The following is a 17,600-nucleotide window of genomic DNA, read 5'->3' as shown; positions in this document are numbered from 1 at the left end:
ATATATTGTATCCTTACAATAAATTAAGCTAGAGAAAGAAAACACTATTAAAATCAAAAGAGAAAATACATTGCCCATACCGTATTGTAGTTATTGATATTGTGGCATTATATCATCCTATATAATAATAGAGGAATATTCAAATTGCCCGTTACACTGTAATGTCACAACGGATTGCAGGAGGCTGCCTGCGCATGCGCAGCGGGGCATTGCTCACGGAAGAAGGGAGGCGCCCGGAGGAAGCGGGACCATCCCATGGTCAGGAGGGCAGGGGTGAGAGCCCGTAGCGCCCCCCTCACCAGTCCTTCGCCACCCACTGCTCTTACTCAGAGCACCCCGCCGCGCACCTGCCAGGGGAAGGAGCAAAGTGCAACTGGTGGAAGGCTTCCATGCTCTCCTCCGGTGCCATGATAGGGCGGAGCCGCCTCATTGCTCTGGAGACAGGGCAGAAGCGGGACCAGCCCGAGGCGACTCAGACTGAGGGCGCGGCTTGAAGCGGCCAGAGAAGGCCAAAGGGGTCGGGCTGGGCCAGGCGCGCTGGAGCTCTGCGTGGAGAGGTTCAGGTGTCAAGGCAGGGCGGCGGGTGGGTGGGCAGGGCTGCGCGATTTCGCGCGCTGGGCTCCTAGTCTGTTTATAAGATGGAAAAAATCTGCATGTAATTGGACTCGAGCAGTTCAAACCTGTATTGTTCAAAGGTCAGCTGTACTATGAAACCCTTTTAGGGAAGCTGCTTTGAAATTTATGTTTATTATCATGGTTTTTTTTTGCCCCATAAATGAGGATCATCTGTTAAATGTTTTATTTTGTATTAGGTGCAAATGTCAATTGTCAAGCCTTGGATAAAGCTACTCCCTTGTTCATTGCTGCTCAAGAGGGCCACACAGAATGTGTGGAGCTTTTGCTGTCCAGTGGGGCAGATCCTAATCTCTACTGTAACGAGGACAGTTGGCAGTTACCTATTCATGCAGCCGCACAAATGGGCCATACAGAGTAAGTGTTAAAAATGGAAAATACAAATGATCTCATGACTCAAAGGTAATAAGGAATAAGTCTTCTGGGCCAGACCTATTACCTCCAGACAAAATCCTTGTTATTCTCTTCACTAAACTGCTAATTGACTATGTCCACCCCCACATCTGATTCCCATGCCATCCATAGTTCCTCTTAATCATGGACTTTCCGAGTGTAAGGCAGGCACAGTGGCTGGAAATGGGGTGACCCTAGCAGCTTTCTCAGGGTGTTAAGTCTTCCCCCTGATTTCGCAAGCTATGCCCATACTCTTCTGCTATTCTCTAGTTTTATCCAAGGCATCTTTAGTTAACTATATGATAGCTTTATTCAACGTACTTAGCTTATCTCCTTGATCTCAGAAAGTTTTTGAGTTTGTGACCTCTGTTGGAGTCTAGTAATTCTTTTGTGTATTCAGGACAGTTCTCCCATTTTGAACCCTTTGATTAGACTTCTGTTTATCTAGCCTCAGGTCCAAACCAGTATTTTTTCCTACTTATATTACTCTTCTTGGTAGCCAAAAGTTCTCATGAAATTTGGGGTATTTTCTGGAGAAAGACTAAAATATGGTTGGAACTCTCTGAAATTGGGGGTTCCAGGAATCTTGGAAACTAATAATCTGGTTATACAGCCAGCAGCTTATCTTAATACTAGAGGCCCGGTGCACAAAATTTGTGCACGGAGGTGTGGGGGGGAGGGGGGTCCCTCAGCCCTGTCTTGGCCTGCAAAGACGCCAGCATCCCTCACCCCGGCCTCTAGCCAGAGGTTCCTCCCCTCCTTCTGCACAGCCTCTGGGAAGATGCTTGTCCTGGGGCCTCCTCAAGGCCCTGGCCCACGACGCCCTGCAGTTCGGGTACTCGGGGGCTTGGGCTTTCAGGTCTGGCTTCCTCACCTGGCATGGTGAGCATCAGCTGCCATGGGAGCCTTGCCTTAGGAGTCACCCCCTTGGACCATTCTACTTGCGAGTGTGTGTGTGGAGGGCTGGCCTCGGTGGCAGTGATTTGATGTCTGTAGCATGCCCGCTGACACCCACCACCGCGGCGCCACACTGGTCCCGTCTGGACTGCTGGCAGGGGGCTTCCAGTCTGCGACTGGGGCTGATGGGCTGTGACTGGGGGCTGCAGGTGGGGGACCCCGGCACCCATAGGGCTGTCAGCATCAGGAACTGGAAAGATCCATTTTTCTGGTTCCTCCCCTGCCACGCGGATGCTGAGCTCTGGGCCCCACAGGCCCGTTCACTCCCGCCACACGGCCGGCGGGGCAGGGACGTGGGCTCGCTGCCCCAGAGGCCCCTTCTGTGCCGCAGCACAGCCATGACGCAGACGCTGAGCTCGCGCTGCCGCTGGCGACGCGAGCTCAGTGTCCCGCCGGCCCCATTCGGTCCCCGCTCAGCGGTGCAGCGGCTGATCGGGCCGGCGGGAGGCGCGGGCGGGGGTGGGGACTCGCGAGTCCCCGCCGTTGCCCGCGCCTCCCGCCGGCCCCATTCGGTCCCAGCTCAGCGAGTCCCCGCCCCCCGCTCCACTCACCGGCCCAATCGGCCACCCCGGTCACCCCAAGTCCCGCCCCCCATGCCTCCCGCCGGCCCAATTGTGGGCGTAGCAGAGTGATGGTTAATTTGCATATTACCCTTTTATTATGTAGGATAAATTGGCACTGAATGGATTTTTAAAATATATGCTTACAGTTTTTAGAGTCATAATTCTACAAGTAAAACTTCATAGCTATTGCTAGCATTATTTAATTTAAAAAACAATAGTGAAATTGTCAGTATGTTTGCATAGAACATATTGTGCAATTTGGTTATTATGCTAATAGGTGGCATGGTATTTTACCATTTCTTTAGAGATATTTGTAGGCATATTTGTGCCTCCTCTAAGAGTGTTTTTCCAACCCATTTAAAAAAAATTAAACACATTATTAAGTTTAAAACATTTAAACAAATTGTTTATTTTAATACAATATTTAGGTTTTAAAATTTGGTATTTTTCTTAATTCTTGATTGTTTATTTAAACATAAATCTTAGGTACAATTATATTCTGAGTTTTAAATTGATACCAAAACTCTCTTGGAAATTTGTCCTCATTTATTCTCAAATTTGAGAATTCTGTTTGTCTCCGATGATTTCCTCCATAGAATACCTCTAAGGTAAGTTCTATGAATATAAGTTCTTCAATACTATTGTTATCTTGGGCCTACCTTACATAAGGAAAAGTATCAGAGAGAAAGAATGTACTTTGGAGTAGCCCTGACTTTCTTTCCCCAGAAAAAGGGAGGATTTATTGGCTTTCATGATCTCTAGTTTTATTTTATTTTATCTTTTTTAAAATATATTTTATTGATTTTTTACAGAGAGGAAGAGAGAGGGATAGAGAGTTAGAAACATTGATGAGAGAGAAACATCGATAAGCTGCCTCTTGCACACCCCCTACTGGGGATGTGCCCGCAACCAAGGTACATGCCCTTGACCGGAATCGAACCTGGAACCCTTGAGTCCGCAGGCCGACGCTCTATCCACTGAGCCAAACCGGTTTCGGCTCTAGTTTTATTTTTAATTTTAGAAAAGTAGACTAGTCTTTTTTCTTTAGCTGGAGGTAAGTTTACAATAGAAAAAAACCTCTGTTTTAATTATTTCCTTTATTCTCTGCCTATCAACCATTTTCTTTATAAATCTGCCTCAGTGTTTAAAGAGCTCATATTCTTTTTCAGAGAATAGGATGTTTTAGCAGAAATACTAATTTCCTCCTGATGAAAATACTATTCATTTCCTGTTACTTGCCATTTAAAAAAAATTCTTATTAAATAGAAAAATAAAACTTTAGTTTGTACTTTAAGAAGGAAACAATTACTTCTTGATACAGGTTTATATTTGCTATAATGAAGTTTGAAATAATTAAAAGCCTAAGTGACCGAACAACCAGTCGACTGGTTGCTATAATGCACACTGACCACCAGGGGGAAGACACTCAACGCAGGAGCTTCCCCCTGGTGGTCAGTGCACTCCCACAGCGGGAGTGCCGCTCAGCTGACCGACCTGTCTCAGCGGCCCACCAGTCTGGCGGCAGCCACTCACTCCCTCAGTAGTCCTGCAGGTCAAATCTCCGAAGAATGGGCCACCAGCCTCCTGACAGACCACCAGCCTCCTGGAAGTAGGCCTTGGGCACCGTGGCCACTTCCCCTCCATAGACATTCTGCAAAACAGAAACGATATAAAAGCAGCCACCAGGTGGCTCCTGACAACTGGTGCGAATGTCAGCAGGACGAATCTGGGTCCCGGGCCTGCAAGGGTGTCCCACTGCCTGCCTGGAGGGCCGATTGCATCCCAGCCCCCTGATCCACCTCGGGATGCAGGGCTCACGGCTGGCGAGCACCACTGTGGTGTCGCGAGCCTCTTTTGATTGGGACTGAGTGGGCACGAGCCTGCGGCAGGCGCAATGGGGCTGGAATGAGCGGGAGCGGCAGGCAGGAGCAGTAGGTGGCATTGGACTGCCGGTTTCCGCCCAATCCCTGCAGGCCATGCCGAGGGACCCCACCTGTGCACTAATTCGTGCACCGGGCCTCTAGTCTAACATAAAATTTGAATTTTAGCAATTAGGGCCATGGTAGTAAGGTAAGAAATTACTGAAAAGTAAGAAAGGACAACCTGTTACCTACTTACTTATAGGAACACTAGAGGTCCAGTGCATGAAATTTGTGCACGGGTAGGGTCCCTAGATCTGGCCGGCGATCAGGGCCGATCAGGGGCCTTCTGGCTGCCGGCCGGGGCCTTCCTTCATTCCACACCACCCCCTGGTGGTCAGCTCATGTCATAGCGAGCGATTGAGCTCCCGGTCTCCCGGTCGAACTCCCAAGGGGACACTTTGCATATTAGCCTTTCATATATATAGATTATTTAATTCTGTTTCAGATCAATTTAAAGACCTTTGTATTAAGCAACAATAATAAGCATAACATTCTGGAGTATATAGTCTGTGATAACTTAGTATAGGTAGAAGCTATACTGAAGACAGACTTTTATTAAATAATTCAATGGGTGACTCTTAAATGTGTGCTGTAGAAATGTTACTTATATTTATGTGCATGTAAAAATATTAAATGCTTTTATATTCATGTATTTGCAGAATCTTGGCCTTGCTCATACCACTTACTAACCGGGTCTGTGACACTGGGCCAGACAAAGTGAGCCCTGTTTACTCGGCAGTATTTGGAGGGCATGAAGACTGCCTAGAAATGCTACTCCAGCATGGTTATAGCCCTGATGCCCAGATGTGCCTTGTCTTTGGATTTAGTTCTCCACTCTGTATGGCTTTCCAAAAGGAGTATGTATATTTGCTATTTTTTATTATTTTTTTCAATATGGAGATGCATTTCCAACTGATTTTCTTTTATGATGAAGTTTAATATCTCTTAGTGCTAAATTGTTAACTTAAAAACAAACAGAAAAATCCCTCTATGATGTACCTTGTTAAAAGTACAGTAAAAATGAGGTGATAATGTCAGATTTTTTTTTCCTTCCCTCTTTAGATCTGGATTATATTTTCAGTGTAGCAGTTTTAGAGAATACTTTCACTGTATTAAATATATGTAGGAATTCTCAGATACCCTTGATCTCCAAAACAATTCAAGTGAAGTGGCCCTATAGAACATAATTGAAATCTGGTTTGATGACTTTAAAAGAGCTTATCAGCTATTTTTTTATGTGTGGGAACTTATAATTGGACCAAATTAAAATTAGTAAGGAAGTTTTTTAGTAAGAAAAATCATTGAAAGATATTATTTGTAAGCCTGTAGGGAAAAAGTAAAAACATCAAAATATCTGTTTCCTTGTCTTTCTAATTGACTTTTCATTTGCCTGGGATCCATGGCAATAGACTTAATTTTAATACATCTTTGCCATTTTTACCTACTTTGTGGAGAATTTAATTGAAGAGAAACCTTTCTCAAGGGCTAAATGTAAAAGATGATAGTATCATAATCACATATGCTTGCATGTGTATATAAAAGAATTGACTTAAGTATAATTCATAGCACAATTTTTTCACAGTAGAAAAATATCAAAGTTAATTTTCCTCTCCCTACCATCCTTTCTTTATCTAGAAAGCAATATAAATTAAAATGTTAATCTCTAGACTACATTTATATTAGCTAATGTCTAGCTCTTAGTTTGCATGTCAGTCACTGTAAATGTAATGAGAAAAGCATTTGGTTATTTGGGGACTCTTACAAACTTTTCTGATCAAGGAAGAAAACTGACATTCTCCTAGTAGGTTTTGTTTTAGTATATCAAGAGTATAATATTATAGCTTGGTGCTTGGAGAAAAAAAAAATTGAAAAGTGTGTTAATTTCTTGTTACATTTTTTTCAATAAGTATGCATCTTAAAATTTGGATTCTGTACAGCAGCAATTTTCAACCTTTTTCATCTCATGGCACACATAAACTAAAATTTTGCAGCACACCAAAAGAATGTTACATTTTTGTTATTCTGACAAGAAAAAATGATTATTATTTTGATTGATTCACACCAGATGGTTATTGTTGTGCTGGCTGTGGTCATTTTTTTATTTGACAGTCTAAGGGAAGAGAGGTCAGTGCCCTGACTAAATAGTCAGGTATTGTATGTTATAAAAATTCTTGTGGCACACCAGTTGAAAATCGCTATTCTATAGTAACATACCTAAATTAATTAAATTAACTAGAATCCCCATTTTTAAAGCAAGGATAATTTAATATAATTTTCATTTGAAATAACTATTATGTTCTCTTGCTCCTTAATGAAATAGTGTATGAATTTCCTATATTCCAGTTAGCAATTATTAATGAGAATTTGAGTTTTGGTCACAAATTGGAAGAAAAATTGGAAGACTCTGTTTTCCAAAATTCAAATTTGGAGAGATTTGGTAGTAGATAATGAGACAAGTTTAGTGGTATAAGTTTTGAAATTTTTATAGCAACAGTGTGTTGTTAAAGTAATGTAAGATTGCTGTACAGAAAGATTTAATCAACATCGTTACTTATCTAAATATTTTTATTGACTTTTAGAGAGAGAGAGATATTGACGTGAGAGCTAAACATCAATCGGCTGCCTCCTGCAAGCTCCCTCCCAGGGATTGAGCTGCAACCCAGGCATATGTCCTGATCAGGAATCCAACTGGCAGTCTTTTGGTACACAGGACTATGCCTAACCAACTGAGCCACACCAGCTAGGGCAACATTTTTGATTCTTTAAAAAAATATATATTTTTAATTGATTTCAGAGAGGAAGAGAGAGAGGGGAGAGGGAGAGAGAGAAACATCAATATGAGAGAGACTCATTGATTGGCTGCCGCCTGCATGCCCCCTCCCCCCCCACTGGGGATCGAGCCCACAACCCGGGCATGTGCCCTTGACTGGAATCGAACCTGGGACCCTCCAGTCCGCAGGTCAACGTTCTATCAACTGAGCCAAACCAGCTAGGGCCAGGGCAACATTTAAAAAAATTTATTGACTTTAAGTGTTGATGAGTTTAAAACTTTTGTTTTCTTATTTGTGTGGGTTTTTTTTTGGCATTTCTCTGAGATCTAGATATTTAGTATTTGTGGCCTTTCTTGCACTGTTGGCCTGTTGTGTTCTAGTGAACTCTTCTGTATGCTTTTACAAATAGTACAGTTGATAAGGTAATAAAAATAATAGATGTAAATAATTGCTCTGGATTTTATGATTTTATTCAGCTGATTTAACTTTTTAGCTCAGGATTAGCATTCTGAAACATTTTTCCTGGGCATTCCTTTGAGAGGATGAGCTTCCATTTGAAACAGTGACCTTTAGCTTTTCTTGTGGAAAGAGGTCTCCTCCATCACTGCACAGAAGCAGTCTTTGTCCCTCGGGGCTAAAAAGTTAACAGCTACAGTAACATGAAAGCCATTCTTTCAAGGGCACAGTTGAGTAATTCAACTGAAATGAGAAAAAGACTCCTTTACCTAGAATGTGTAAAAGAAGAGAGAAGTTGAGAAAGTTCAGGACAATTTGAACAAATATTAACACCTTTTATATATGACTGTAGGAAGAGATCATGGCTTAACAAACCCGATTTTGTCTTTTGAATTGATACTGATCCTTGCTAGCATATTAGTTTTATAGAAATTGTGTGTCCTTTCTCTTCATCATAATCACACATAGGACCTAATGTTTTTATTTGTTTTCAGCAAATGGCTAAACATCATTCAATAAAACTTATATGGCCTTTGATCATTCAGCTAGTAAGTTGGTTAGATATTTTGTTGGCTAATTGAATATAAAATGCTCAAGCTGTTTGACCATTTTTGTTTAAAATAAATTTTGTTAATATGTTGAATTTCCTTTTACTGTGCTTTCTTTTCTGGGCACTGTTTCTGTGCAACTTTTTAAACTTCAAAGTGCAAAATAATGAAAAATGTTCAGGCCCCAAGATAAGGTGCAGACATTGCCTTTTTAGGTTTTAAACTTCAGTATTTGATGATTTTTCACTGTTTATATAATGTGCAGTCTCTTAATGTGTCACATTTAGTCCGTGATGTTTATATTAGCAGACATTTGGTCCTGTCCAAAATGTCCACTGAGACATTTGGTCCAAGCCAAAAGGACCTTGATTTGTTTTTTAAGTTTATTGACTTTTTTTTTTTTAAGAGAGAGAGAGAGAGAGAGAGAGAGAGTTAGAGAGAACGAGAACATAACATTGACTTGTTGTTAAAACTTATTTATGCATTCATTGGTTTGTATGTGCCCTAACCAGGGATTGAACCCGCAACTTTGGCATATTGGAGTGACGCTCTAACCAACTGAACTACGTGGCCAGAGCAAAAGTTCCTTAAAATTTGGTCCTGTCCAAAATGTCCATGATTAAAAAACATCTGTGGGTTCAGATAGCCCATATTTATTTATACTTGTGGTTTTATACATAAAAATACTACTATGTTTATTGATCCAGTAATTGGTTTTGACTGTATTATCAATGCTTGTATAATAATGCTCCTGCCTTGGGAGCCTCGCTGGTAAAGACACATGGATATGTTAAATAGGTGGGTGTGGATCAAATGTCTCTTTGGGTATTTTGATACAGGACCAAATACCAAGGACCATATGTCTCTGTGGTTGTTTTGGGCAGGACCAAATGCTCGGCAAGGGTTAAATAGGATGCACTGTTTTCTTTTTAATCTGTTTATACAATTTATTATTTAACCAAAGGTTATCTATGCCCTAGGGCAGGGGTCCTCAAACTTTTTAAACAGGGGGCCAGTTCACTGTCCCTCAGACCATTGGAGGGCCGGACTATAGTTTAAAAAAACCTATCAACAAATTCCTATGCACACTGCACATATCTTATTTTGAAGTAAAAAAACAAAACGGCAAAAACACCCGCATGTGGCCCACAGGCCGTAATTTGAGGACGCCTGCCCTAGGGTTTACTGTTGCTCAGTAACATGTAATAATGAAGGTCATATAGAGCACTGAAGTTGCTTGTGTTTCTGGAGCTTATATATATTAGAGGCCTGGTGCATGAAAATTCGTGCACTCGGGTGGTGGGGGGTGTCCCTCTGCCTGGCCTGCACCCTCTCACAATCCGGGACCCTTCAGGCAGGGTCCCTAGGCCTGGCCTGAGATCAGGGCCTATCAGGGCTTTCCTTCCCCGGGCTGTAGGCAGCTGGCCCCACTCCTGCTGCTGTCACTGCTTGCCATCTGTGCAGCGCTGCCCCCCCTCCCCTGCCACTGGTGGACTCCCTCTGCAGGCGACAGGCTGGGGTGCAATGGCTTGGCTGGCCTGGGCCTCCCTCTTTCTTTGCTGGGGGGCGGGGCCAGCCCTGCGAGGGGCTGTCTGCCTATCTGATCGCCCCTAACCGCTTGCCTACCTACCTGATCACCCCTAACTGCTGGTCTGTCTACCTGATCACCCCTAACCACTCTGCCTGCCTACCTGATTGCCCCTTACCACTTGCCTGGGGGCGGGGCCAGCACTGACTTCCAATTGGTCAGCCTCCGGGTGTTATTGGTCATTATGTCCCAGGGTTTTTATATATTAGGATTTGAGACCTTCAGTCTTCTCAGAAGCTCAGGGAATGCTGACACATTTTATGATTTTCCAGTTTATGTTTATTATTCACCATATTATAGGTAGTTTTGTTGGAAATGTGTTAATAAATGTAGCATTAGGCAGTTTTATAAGCCTTTTAGAATGTGGTTTGTCTCTTCTAACACAAGGCAATATGGTAATTGGAAGAAGTTTAGAGCTGGGTTTTCCAAAGTGCATTTTTGTACAATACTAATTCTATAGATCATTAATAAATATTACATGGGATAAAATAGTTAATTAAGTTTGGGAAACATAGGGTTAAGTAATGTTAAATAGGTTTCCTTCTTGAAGGGCTTTAAAAATGGTGGTGCTTTGTGAATTCCTGAGAGGGGAATGAAGCTACAAAAATTTGAAAAGTTTGATCTTTTTTTTTTTTTTCCCTGGTAGGGAGTTATGTGTTTTTTTTTAATTTAATAAATCTTTATTGTTCAGATTATTACAATTGTTCCTCTTTTTTCCCCTATAGCTCCCCTCCACCCGGTTCCCACTCCACCCTCTGCCCTTACCCCCCGCCCCACTGTCCTCATCCATAGGTATATGCTTTTTGTCCAGTCTCTTCCCGCACCCCCCACACCCCTTTCCCCCTGAGAATTTTCAGTCCACTCCCTTTCTATGCCCCTGATTCTATTATATTCACCAGTTTATTCTGTTCATCAGATTTTTTTATTCACTTGATTTTTAGATTCACTTGTTGATAGATATATATTTGTTGTTCATAATTTTTGTCTTTACCTTTTTCTTCTTCTTCCTCTTCTTAAAGAATACCTTTCAGCATTTCATATAACACTGGTTTGGTGGTGATGAACTCCTTTAGCTTTTTCTTACCTGTGAAGCTCTTGATCTGACCTTCAATTCTGAATGATAGCTTTGCTGGGTAGAGTAATCTTGGTTGTAGGTTCTTGCTATTCATCACTTTGAATATTTCTTGCCACTCCTCTCTGGCCTGCATAGTTTCTGTTGAGAAATCAGCTGACAGTTGTATGGGTGCTCCCTTGTAGGTAACTAACTGTTTTTCTCTTGCTGCTTTTAATATTCTCTCTTTGTCTTTTGTTCTTGGCATTTTAATTATGATGTGTCTTGGTGTGGTCCTCTTTGGGTTCCTTTTGTTTGGGGTTCTCTGCACTTCCTGGACTTGTAAGTCTATTTCTTTCACCAGGTGGGGCAAGTTTTCTGTCATTATTTCTTCAAATAGGTTTTCAGTATCTTGCTCTCTCTCTTCTTCTGGCACCCCCATAATTCTGATGTTGGTACGCTTGAAGTTGTCCCAGAGGTTCCTTACACTATCTTCATATTTTTGGATTCTTTTTTATTTTTGCTTTTCCGGTTGGGTGTTTTTTGCTTCTTTGTATTTCAAATCTTTGACTTGATTCTTGCGATCCTCTAGTCTGCTGTTGGATCTCTGTATATTATTTTTTATTTCAGTCAGTGTATGCTTAATTTCTAGTTGGTCCTTTTTCATATCCTCGAGGGTCTCGCTAAATTTATCGGCCTTTTCTAGAAAATTCTTGAAAAACCTTATAACCGTGATTTTAAACTCTATATCCAGTCGTTTGCTTTCCTCCATTTCTTTCAGTTGTGACCTGTTTCTTTGTCTCCACATTTTGGCTGCTTCCCTGAGTTGATAGAGTGGCTTTGTGTGCTAGGTGTCCTATAGGGCCCAGTGGCTCAGCCTCCCCAGTTACCTGAGGTGGACACTCTTTTTTTTTCTTTTTTAAAAATATATTTTATTGATTTTTTACAGAGGGGAAAGGAGAGGGATAAAGAGCTAGAAACATCGATGAGAGAGAAACATCAATCATCTGCCTTTTGCACACTCCCTACTGGGGATGTGCCTGCAACCAAGGTACATGCCCTTGACCGGAATCGAACCTGAGACCTCTCAGTCCGCAGGCCGACGCTCTATCCACTGAGCCAAACCGGTTAGGGCTGAGGTGGACACTCTTGGTGCACCTCTTTGTGGGCTGTGTGCACAGTCTTGTTGTAGTTAAGCCTTGATTGTTGTTGGTATCTCTGGGAGGAATTGACCTCCAGGCCAATTGGCTGTGAGGATCAGCTGTGTCTATGCTGGGAGAACTTCTGTGCTGGAGACACCCTTATGAGACAAGATTTGCAAAAGCCTCTGTGCTCAGCTTGGATGGGGCAGAGTCTCAGGGCAGAGCAGACAGCACCAGTTTCCCGTCAGCCCTACCCTAATAGGCTCCTGTATCTCAGTGTCCCGTGGTAATTGCTGCAAGCACCTCTGAGAGAAAGCCACCCTCGAGTTCCGCCTGCCGCCAGACAGTCCAGTTTCTCCCCGAATGAGTCTGGGTCCCCAGAGTCTCGCCTGGAACTGGAGTTCAGTGCAGTCGGGAGCTTTTGTTTCCCTCCCGTTTGAGAAAGCCAGCCGCTTACTTAGCCGCCCGCCCTTTCTGCACGCGCGCATCTCGTTACCTCTGCCTTCCGCAGTTCCTCTGAGTCTCAGTGTGCTTTTCTCTTTCCTGACAGTCCAGCCTCTCCCCGCATGAGTCTGGGTCCCCAGAGTATCGCCCAGAACTGGAGTTCAGCGCAGTCGGGAGCTTTTGTCTCCCTCCCGCTTGAGAAAGCCAGTCGCACCCTCAGCCTCCAGTCCTCTCCATGGCGTCTCAGTACCTCTGCCTCCTGCAGCTCCTCTGAGTCTCAGTGTGCTTTTCTCTTTCCTTCTAGTTGTAGAATTTCCACTCAGCCAGCCTTCCTGTAGTTCTGGATGATGTCTGTTTTGTCTTTTAGTTGTAGTTTTGAAATTGTTGTGCGAGGCAGCAGTTTAGGTGTTTACCTATGCCGCCATCTTGGTTTCTCTCCGAAAAGTTTGATCTTATGTTTACAATATTATACTACTCCTTTGTTTATAGATTTTGGGGTGTTTTTTACTTTTTATTGTGCTTATTTCAGGTTAATAATTGAATTCTTTGCTTTAATTTGAAGGTATTTCTTCTCAGGTATCTGGAGGTTTTAGCATATAATTTGAAAATGTAATTAGCATACTGTTTAAAAATACATTTACCCTGTATTTCTTTTTTTGGACTCACTCTGTACTATAGGGTTTCTCAAATATTTTCATTTTGGAGCCTTTTTTTACGGATCATTTTCAGGGACTGATGTTTCATGCAACAATTATTTATACAATGCTAATTCTGTGTGCCAGGAAGGTTAAGTGACTTACTCAGAGTCCCGTAGTTAGTATGTAGCTGAGCAGGCTGGCTTCAGTCTGTGCTCTTACAGCTTTGCTATGATACTTCTTTTGATACATCTTGCCAGTTAGCTGTCTCAAAAAGGATTTGCACTTATTTTCAATCAGTTTAACCAGAACTTACTAATATTGGATGATAAAATATTAAGAAAACAGCAACAGCTTAATAGATACAAAATGATGTACTTTTATTCTGTAAAAGTACATGATAAAGTAGATTAATTTAAAAAGAAAACTATAAGTTAAATGTTTGTTAATTAAAAACAGCTTTTCTAGATGATTATATTTTACCATTAGAAATGTGAAAGTAAAGGGGACATTGACTAAGGTTATTGCTAAAGGAAATGGTATTTTGGTGATTCCTAGAATGAGTCTTTAGAGACAGATCACATTGTTTAATAACTTGGTTTGGCAAATATTTTGTAGTAGAGATACTTAATTTTATAAAAGTATCACAGTTTTGAGAAGTTTTCTATTTTTCAATGATAATCTTTAAAATTATTTACTTAAGATGAATGTTTAGAATTCTAAGGACACTATGTGCTTATAGTTAAAAATTAAAAACCATGCAGGGGGGTGGAAATTAAAAAGTAAAACCCTCCCTTGTCCCTAGTTCCCTACTCTCAAATGTACTAGATATGTAAAAATCATCCACTATCCCATCTGCTGTTCTTATTTTCCAGCTGTAACTACTAGTAATTATTTGTAACATTTATTTTTTATGTAAAAGTCTAACTTTTTTCTCTCTTTCTCTCTTTTTTTTTTTTATGGAGCTGTGAATTTTTTGGAATTGTGAATATTCTTTTAAAATATGGAGTCCAGCTAAATGAACTTCATCTGGCATACTGCCTGAAGTATGAGAAATTTTCAGTATTTCGTTACTTTTTGAAGAAAGGTTGTCCATTGGCACCATGGAATCATATGTCTGAATTTATAAATCATGCAATTAAAGCACAGACAAAATATAAGGAATGGTTGCCATCTCTCCTGCTTGCTGGATTTGACCCACTGAATCTTCTATGCAGTTCTTGGTAAGAAATCCTAAAATAGTGGACCTTACCTTTTTGAGTGAATATACTATATTTAAGTTCCCTCGATTTCTTGAGATCTGGTGTTGGGATGAGGGTGTGTGTGTATGTGACTCTGATAGCTGGATTGGGGGGCTGCTAATAGCGAGATTGAATGTAGGAATAGATTCCTAGAAAAAGGTAGGCTGTGACTGGAAGGAAATAGAAAGGGATTATGCCTATGGAATATAGTGGAATATAGAAGCAAAAGCAAAGTTTAGATACATATTCTCATCTCCACTTAACTTTTTGTTTAGTTTACAGCAGGTTGAGTTCCTGATAGTATTCACTCCTTTCTCCAACAGCTGATTAATACATAGTTATCTGTCAAATGCTCATTTGTGCACTTCCCTCTATATCTTTTTGATACATTTTCACTGAAACATTGTATTTTTAAGATAATTGAATGAAAAAAAAAGATTATTGGCAGTTTATTTAGAAATCTTTGATTTTAAAAAGTTAGTTGTATATGTATACTGTACTTGTCTTATTAACAGATACACACTCACACACACGTAACTGAGATATTAACACTCGCTAATGAATGCTGTGTCTAGCTGTTAACAAAGCTATTTAAGTACCCATAGCATTTTACTTAGTGAATTTTATTGTGTTTGGGCACCTGACAGCTAGCCGCAGTTGCCCCTTACCATTCTAGGATTTACCCCCTGACTCCAGCCCCAAAAGGCGGGTGGCTGTGGACAGACAGCCTTGACAGTGTGTCCCCTTTACTGTCTTCCATCACTTGGTGCTTGTCCCCAAGGCACCACTTTCTTCTCAGCCACACTCTTTGTGTTCTCCTCCTGAAGCTACTAACTCAACTCCATATTACTTTACCGTTACTTTCAGTTCTCTGGTTTCTAGTATATGTATTTCTGGTTTCTAGTTTATTTCTTTAACCAACACTTAGAATACTACCTAACACGTGGTAGGCATTATTTTAAGTTCTTTATAGTAACTTATCCTATATAATAAAAGCCTAATATGATAAGTGTCCGGTCATCCGTTCAACCGATCAAAGTGTAATATGCTAATGATATGCTAAGGCCGCTCAACCGCTCGCTATGATGTGCACTGATCACCAGGGGGCAAACCGTCAACTGGTTGACCAGCCGCTATGACTGCACTGACCACCAGGTGGCAGACACTTTGACCAGTAGATTAGCTTGCTGCTGGGGTCTGGCCGATCGGGACTGAGTGTGACGGGCCGGACACTCCCTGGAGCCCTCCTGTGGTCCTTCCCTGGCTGGCCAACCTCCCGCATCCCTCCCCGGCCCTGATTGTGCACTGGTGGGGTCCCTTGGCCTGGTCTGCACCCTCTTGCAAACCATGACCCTTTGGGGGATGTCAGAGAGCTAGGTTTCAGCCTGATCCCGCAGGCCAGGCTGAGGGACCCCACTGGTGCACGAATTCGTGCACCAGGTCTCTAGTTTACTATAAAATACACTGGATACTATTATTTTTATTTTACAATTGAGGTACAGTAATTAACATACTTGCCAAGCTCACACAGCTAGTTAGTAGAACTTAGTTTTGAACCCAGGTTGTCCTGTTGTGTGGCTCAAGTCTGTCTTTCTAACCACTGTGCTATGCTGCCTTAGCCCTGTGTATCCATGGGGATGTGGTGGTTATATCATGTGATTTCAGGTATTTTAATCGTTTGCCTATCCTGGGGGGATCTGTGCCATCTTACCTTGCTCTGGTTTGCTCCTCAATTAGGAAGAACCTATGCAGGGGGAAAAATTAAATATTGCCCTTTTTCCTTTCCTTCTCAGCCAATTACATAGACTACTGGAAGGAGAGGGAATTATTTAGATTTATTCTCCTAGAAGGTTTTGTAAAATATACTCTCCCATTCAGTTCTGAGAGGCCTCCTTCCCCCCAATGTGAATAGCCCATTTGATAATTTTTGTGGTAATAAGCCATTAAATATAGTATAAGCTATATTTATTGGATGGGTTAGGATATAATGGAATTAAGAACCCATAAACTACAAATTTCTTTGAAGTAAATTGTAAAACTTGCAGCTATCTGGATTGAGAATGACAATTGCATATAGTTTACTCAGAAGGGGCAACTTTATATTCATTAGAAAATTTCACTTCAAAAAAAATGCTTAACATGGTCAAATTTTTGTTCTCTGATATTTTATTGAGTGGATAAAGCCAGTGTTTACACTGAATATGATAAATGTTTTGCTTCCTTTGATCAAATTTACATTCATAGATAGAGCTGTTATAAGAAAAATTCTTCCATAAAATTCCAATATACTGTTAAAGTGGATTTTGGTTATATCTTATTTATATCACATGTAAGTCAGTTACTTAATCTTTGTCATGTAAATTATAAATGTCTTTCCTAGGTATTTTTTGTCTTAAACGTTCTTTAAAAATGTATCTGGCTGAATAATTGCCTATAACAATATAATCTACAGAGTTGAAATATTTTTTTCAACTTTAAATGCAACACTAGGTGCCTCCAACTGAATGTAATCAGTAATAGAAAGTAAATGTCATCCGTGCATTTAGTTGATTAACTGTCATTCATTTATGATTATACAACTGCTTCGTACAATGTAATGGTCAGCGTAGTACAGTAACAATACATTTTTAGTGGCATTATCAGCATTGTTAAAATTAGTTATTTTATCTAAAGCTGTGTAAACAGATTTATTTCTTGTGTGTGTGTGTATGTGTGTGTGTGTGTGTGTTTAGATAACTGAATAAAAATGACAGTATTTGGTCTCAGTGTGACTTAAAGCACATTAATGCAGAAAAATAAAACCATTACAAAAGAAATAAGGAACCAGAACCAAGTAACCTTTGGTGTGGAGTTCCTAGAAAGTCAAGGAGATTTTTTTGCCCTTGAATGTACTTTATCATTTTATTTGTTCTAGTATTTCCTCAAAGTTGTGATTTCATTGAAAGGTTCTTGAGAAGTAAAATTTTTTCCCAAGGCATTTGTGCAACACCGAGTTCTTTGTTATATAGAAGTTTGTGTATTAGAGAATTAAGAATTTGGGAAATAATTTTCATACTCTGATCAGTCATTTCTGATTAGTCACTTTGACCCTGAATTACAAAAAGTAAATTGTTTTTGAGATGACAAGTTTAGAGCATTTTATTCAGTTTCTTTTTATTCCCCCCCCACCCCTTTCTTTAGTCCTTGCTCAATAACGAGTCCAAAAAATAAACCAAAAAACGACTTTGAAAAGTCTTTCTCTTTTTAAAGTAATTAC

At 40.9% G+C, this 17,600-nt stretch overlaps 1 protein-coding gene across 2 annotated transcripts in view; it reads left to right on the top strand.

The window, feature by feature from the left end:
* ASB3 (ankyrin repeat and SOCS box containing 3) overlaps positions 1-17,600 on the top strand; it is an 82,876-nt gene that overhangs the window by 55,118 nt on the left and 10,158 nt on the right. For both annotated transcript variants that reach the window (XM_079792291.1, XM_079792290.1), the window contains exons 6-8: positions 813-990; positions 5,128-5,325; positions 14,069-14,326. In XM_079792291.1, the coding sequence (XP_079648417.1) occupies positions 813-990; positions 5,128-5,325; positions 14,069-14,326 (634 nt within the window). The remainder of the gene's footprint in view (positions 1-812; positions 991-5,127; positions 5,326-14,068; positions 14,327-17,600) is intronic.

Source organism: Cnephaeus nilssonii (assembly GCF_951640355.1).
Source record: "Cnephaeus nilssonii genome assembly, chromosome: 15".
Taxonomy (NCBI): domain Eukaryota; kingdom Metazoa; phylum Chordata; class Mammalia; order Chiroptera; family Vespertilionidae; genus Cnephaeus; species Cnephaeus nilssonii.
The sequence above is the reverse complement of the archived record's forward strand: the minus strand, read 5'-3'. Positions and strand labels throughout refer to the sequence as shown.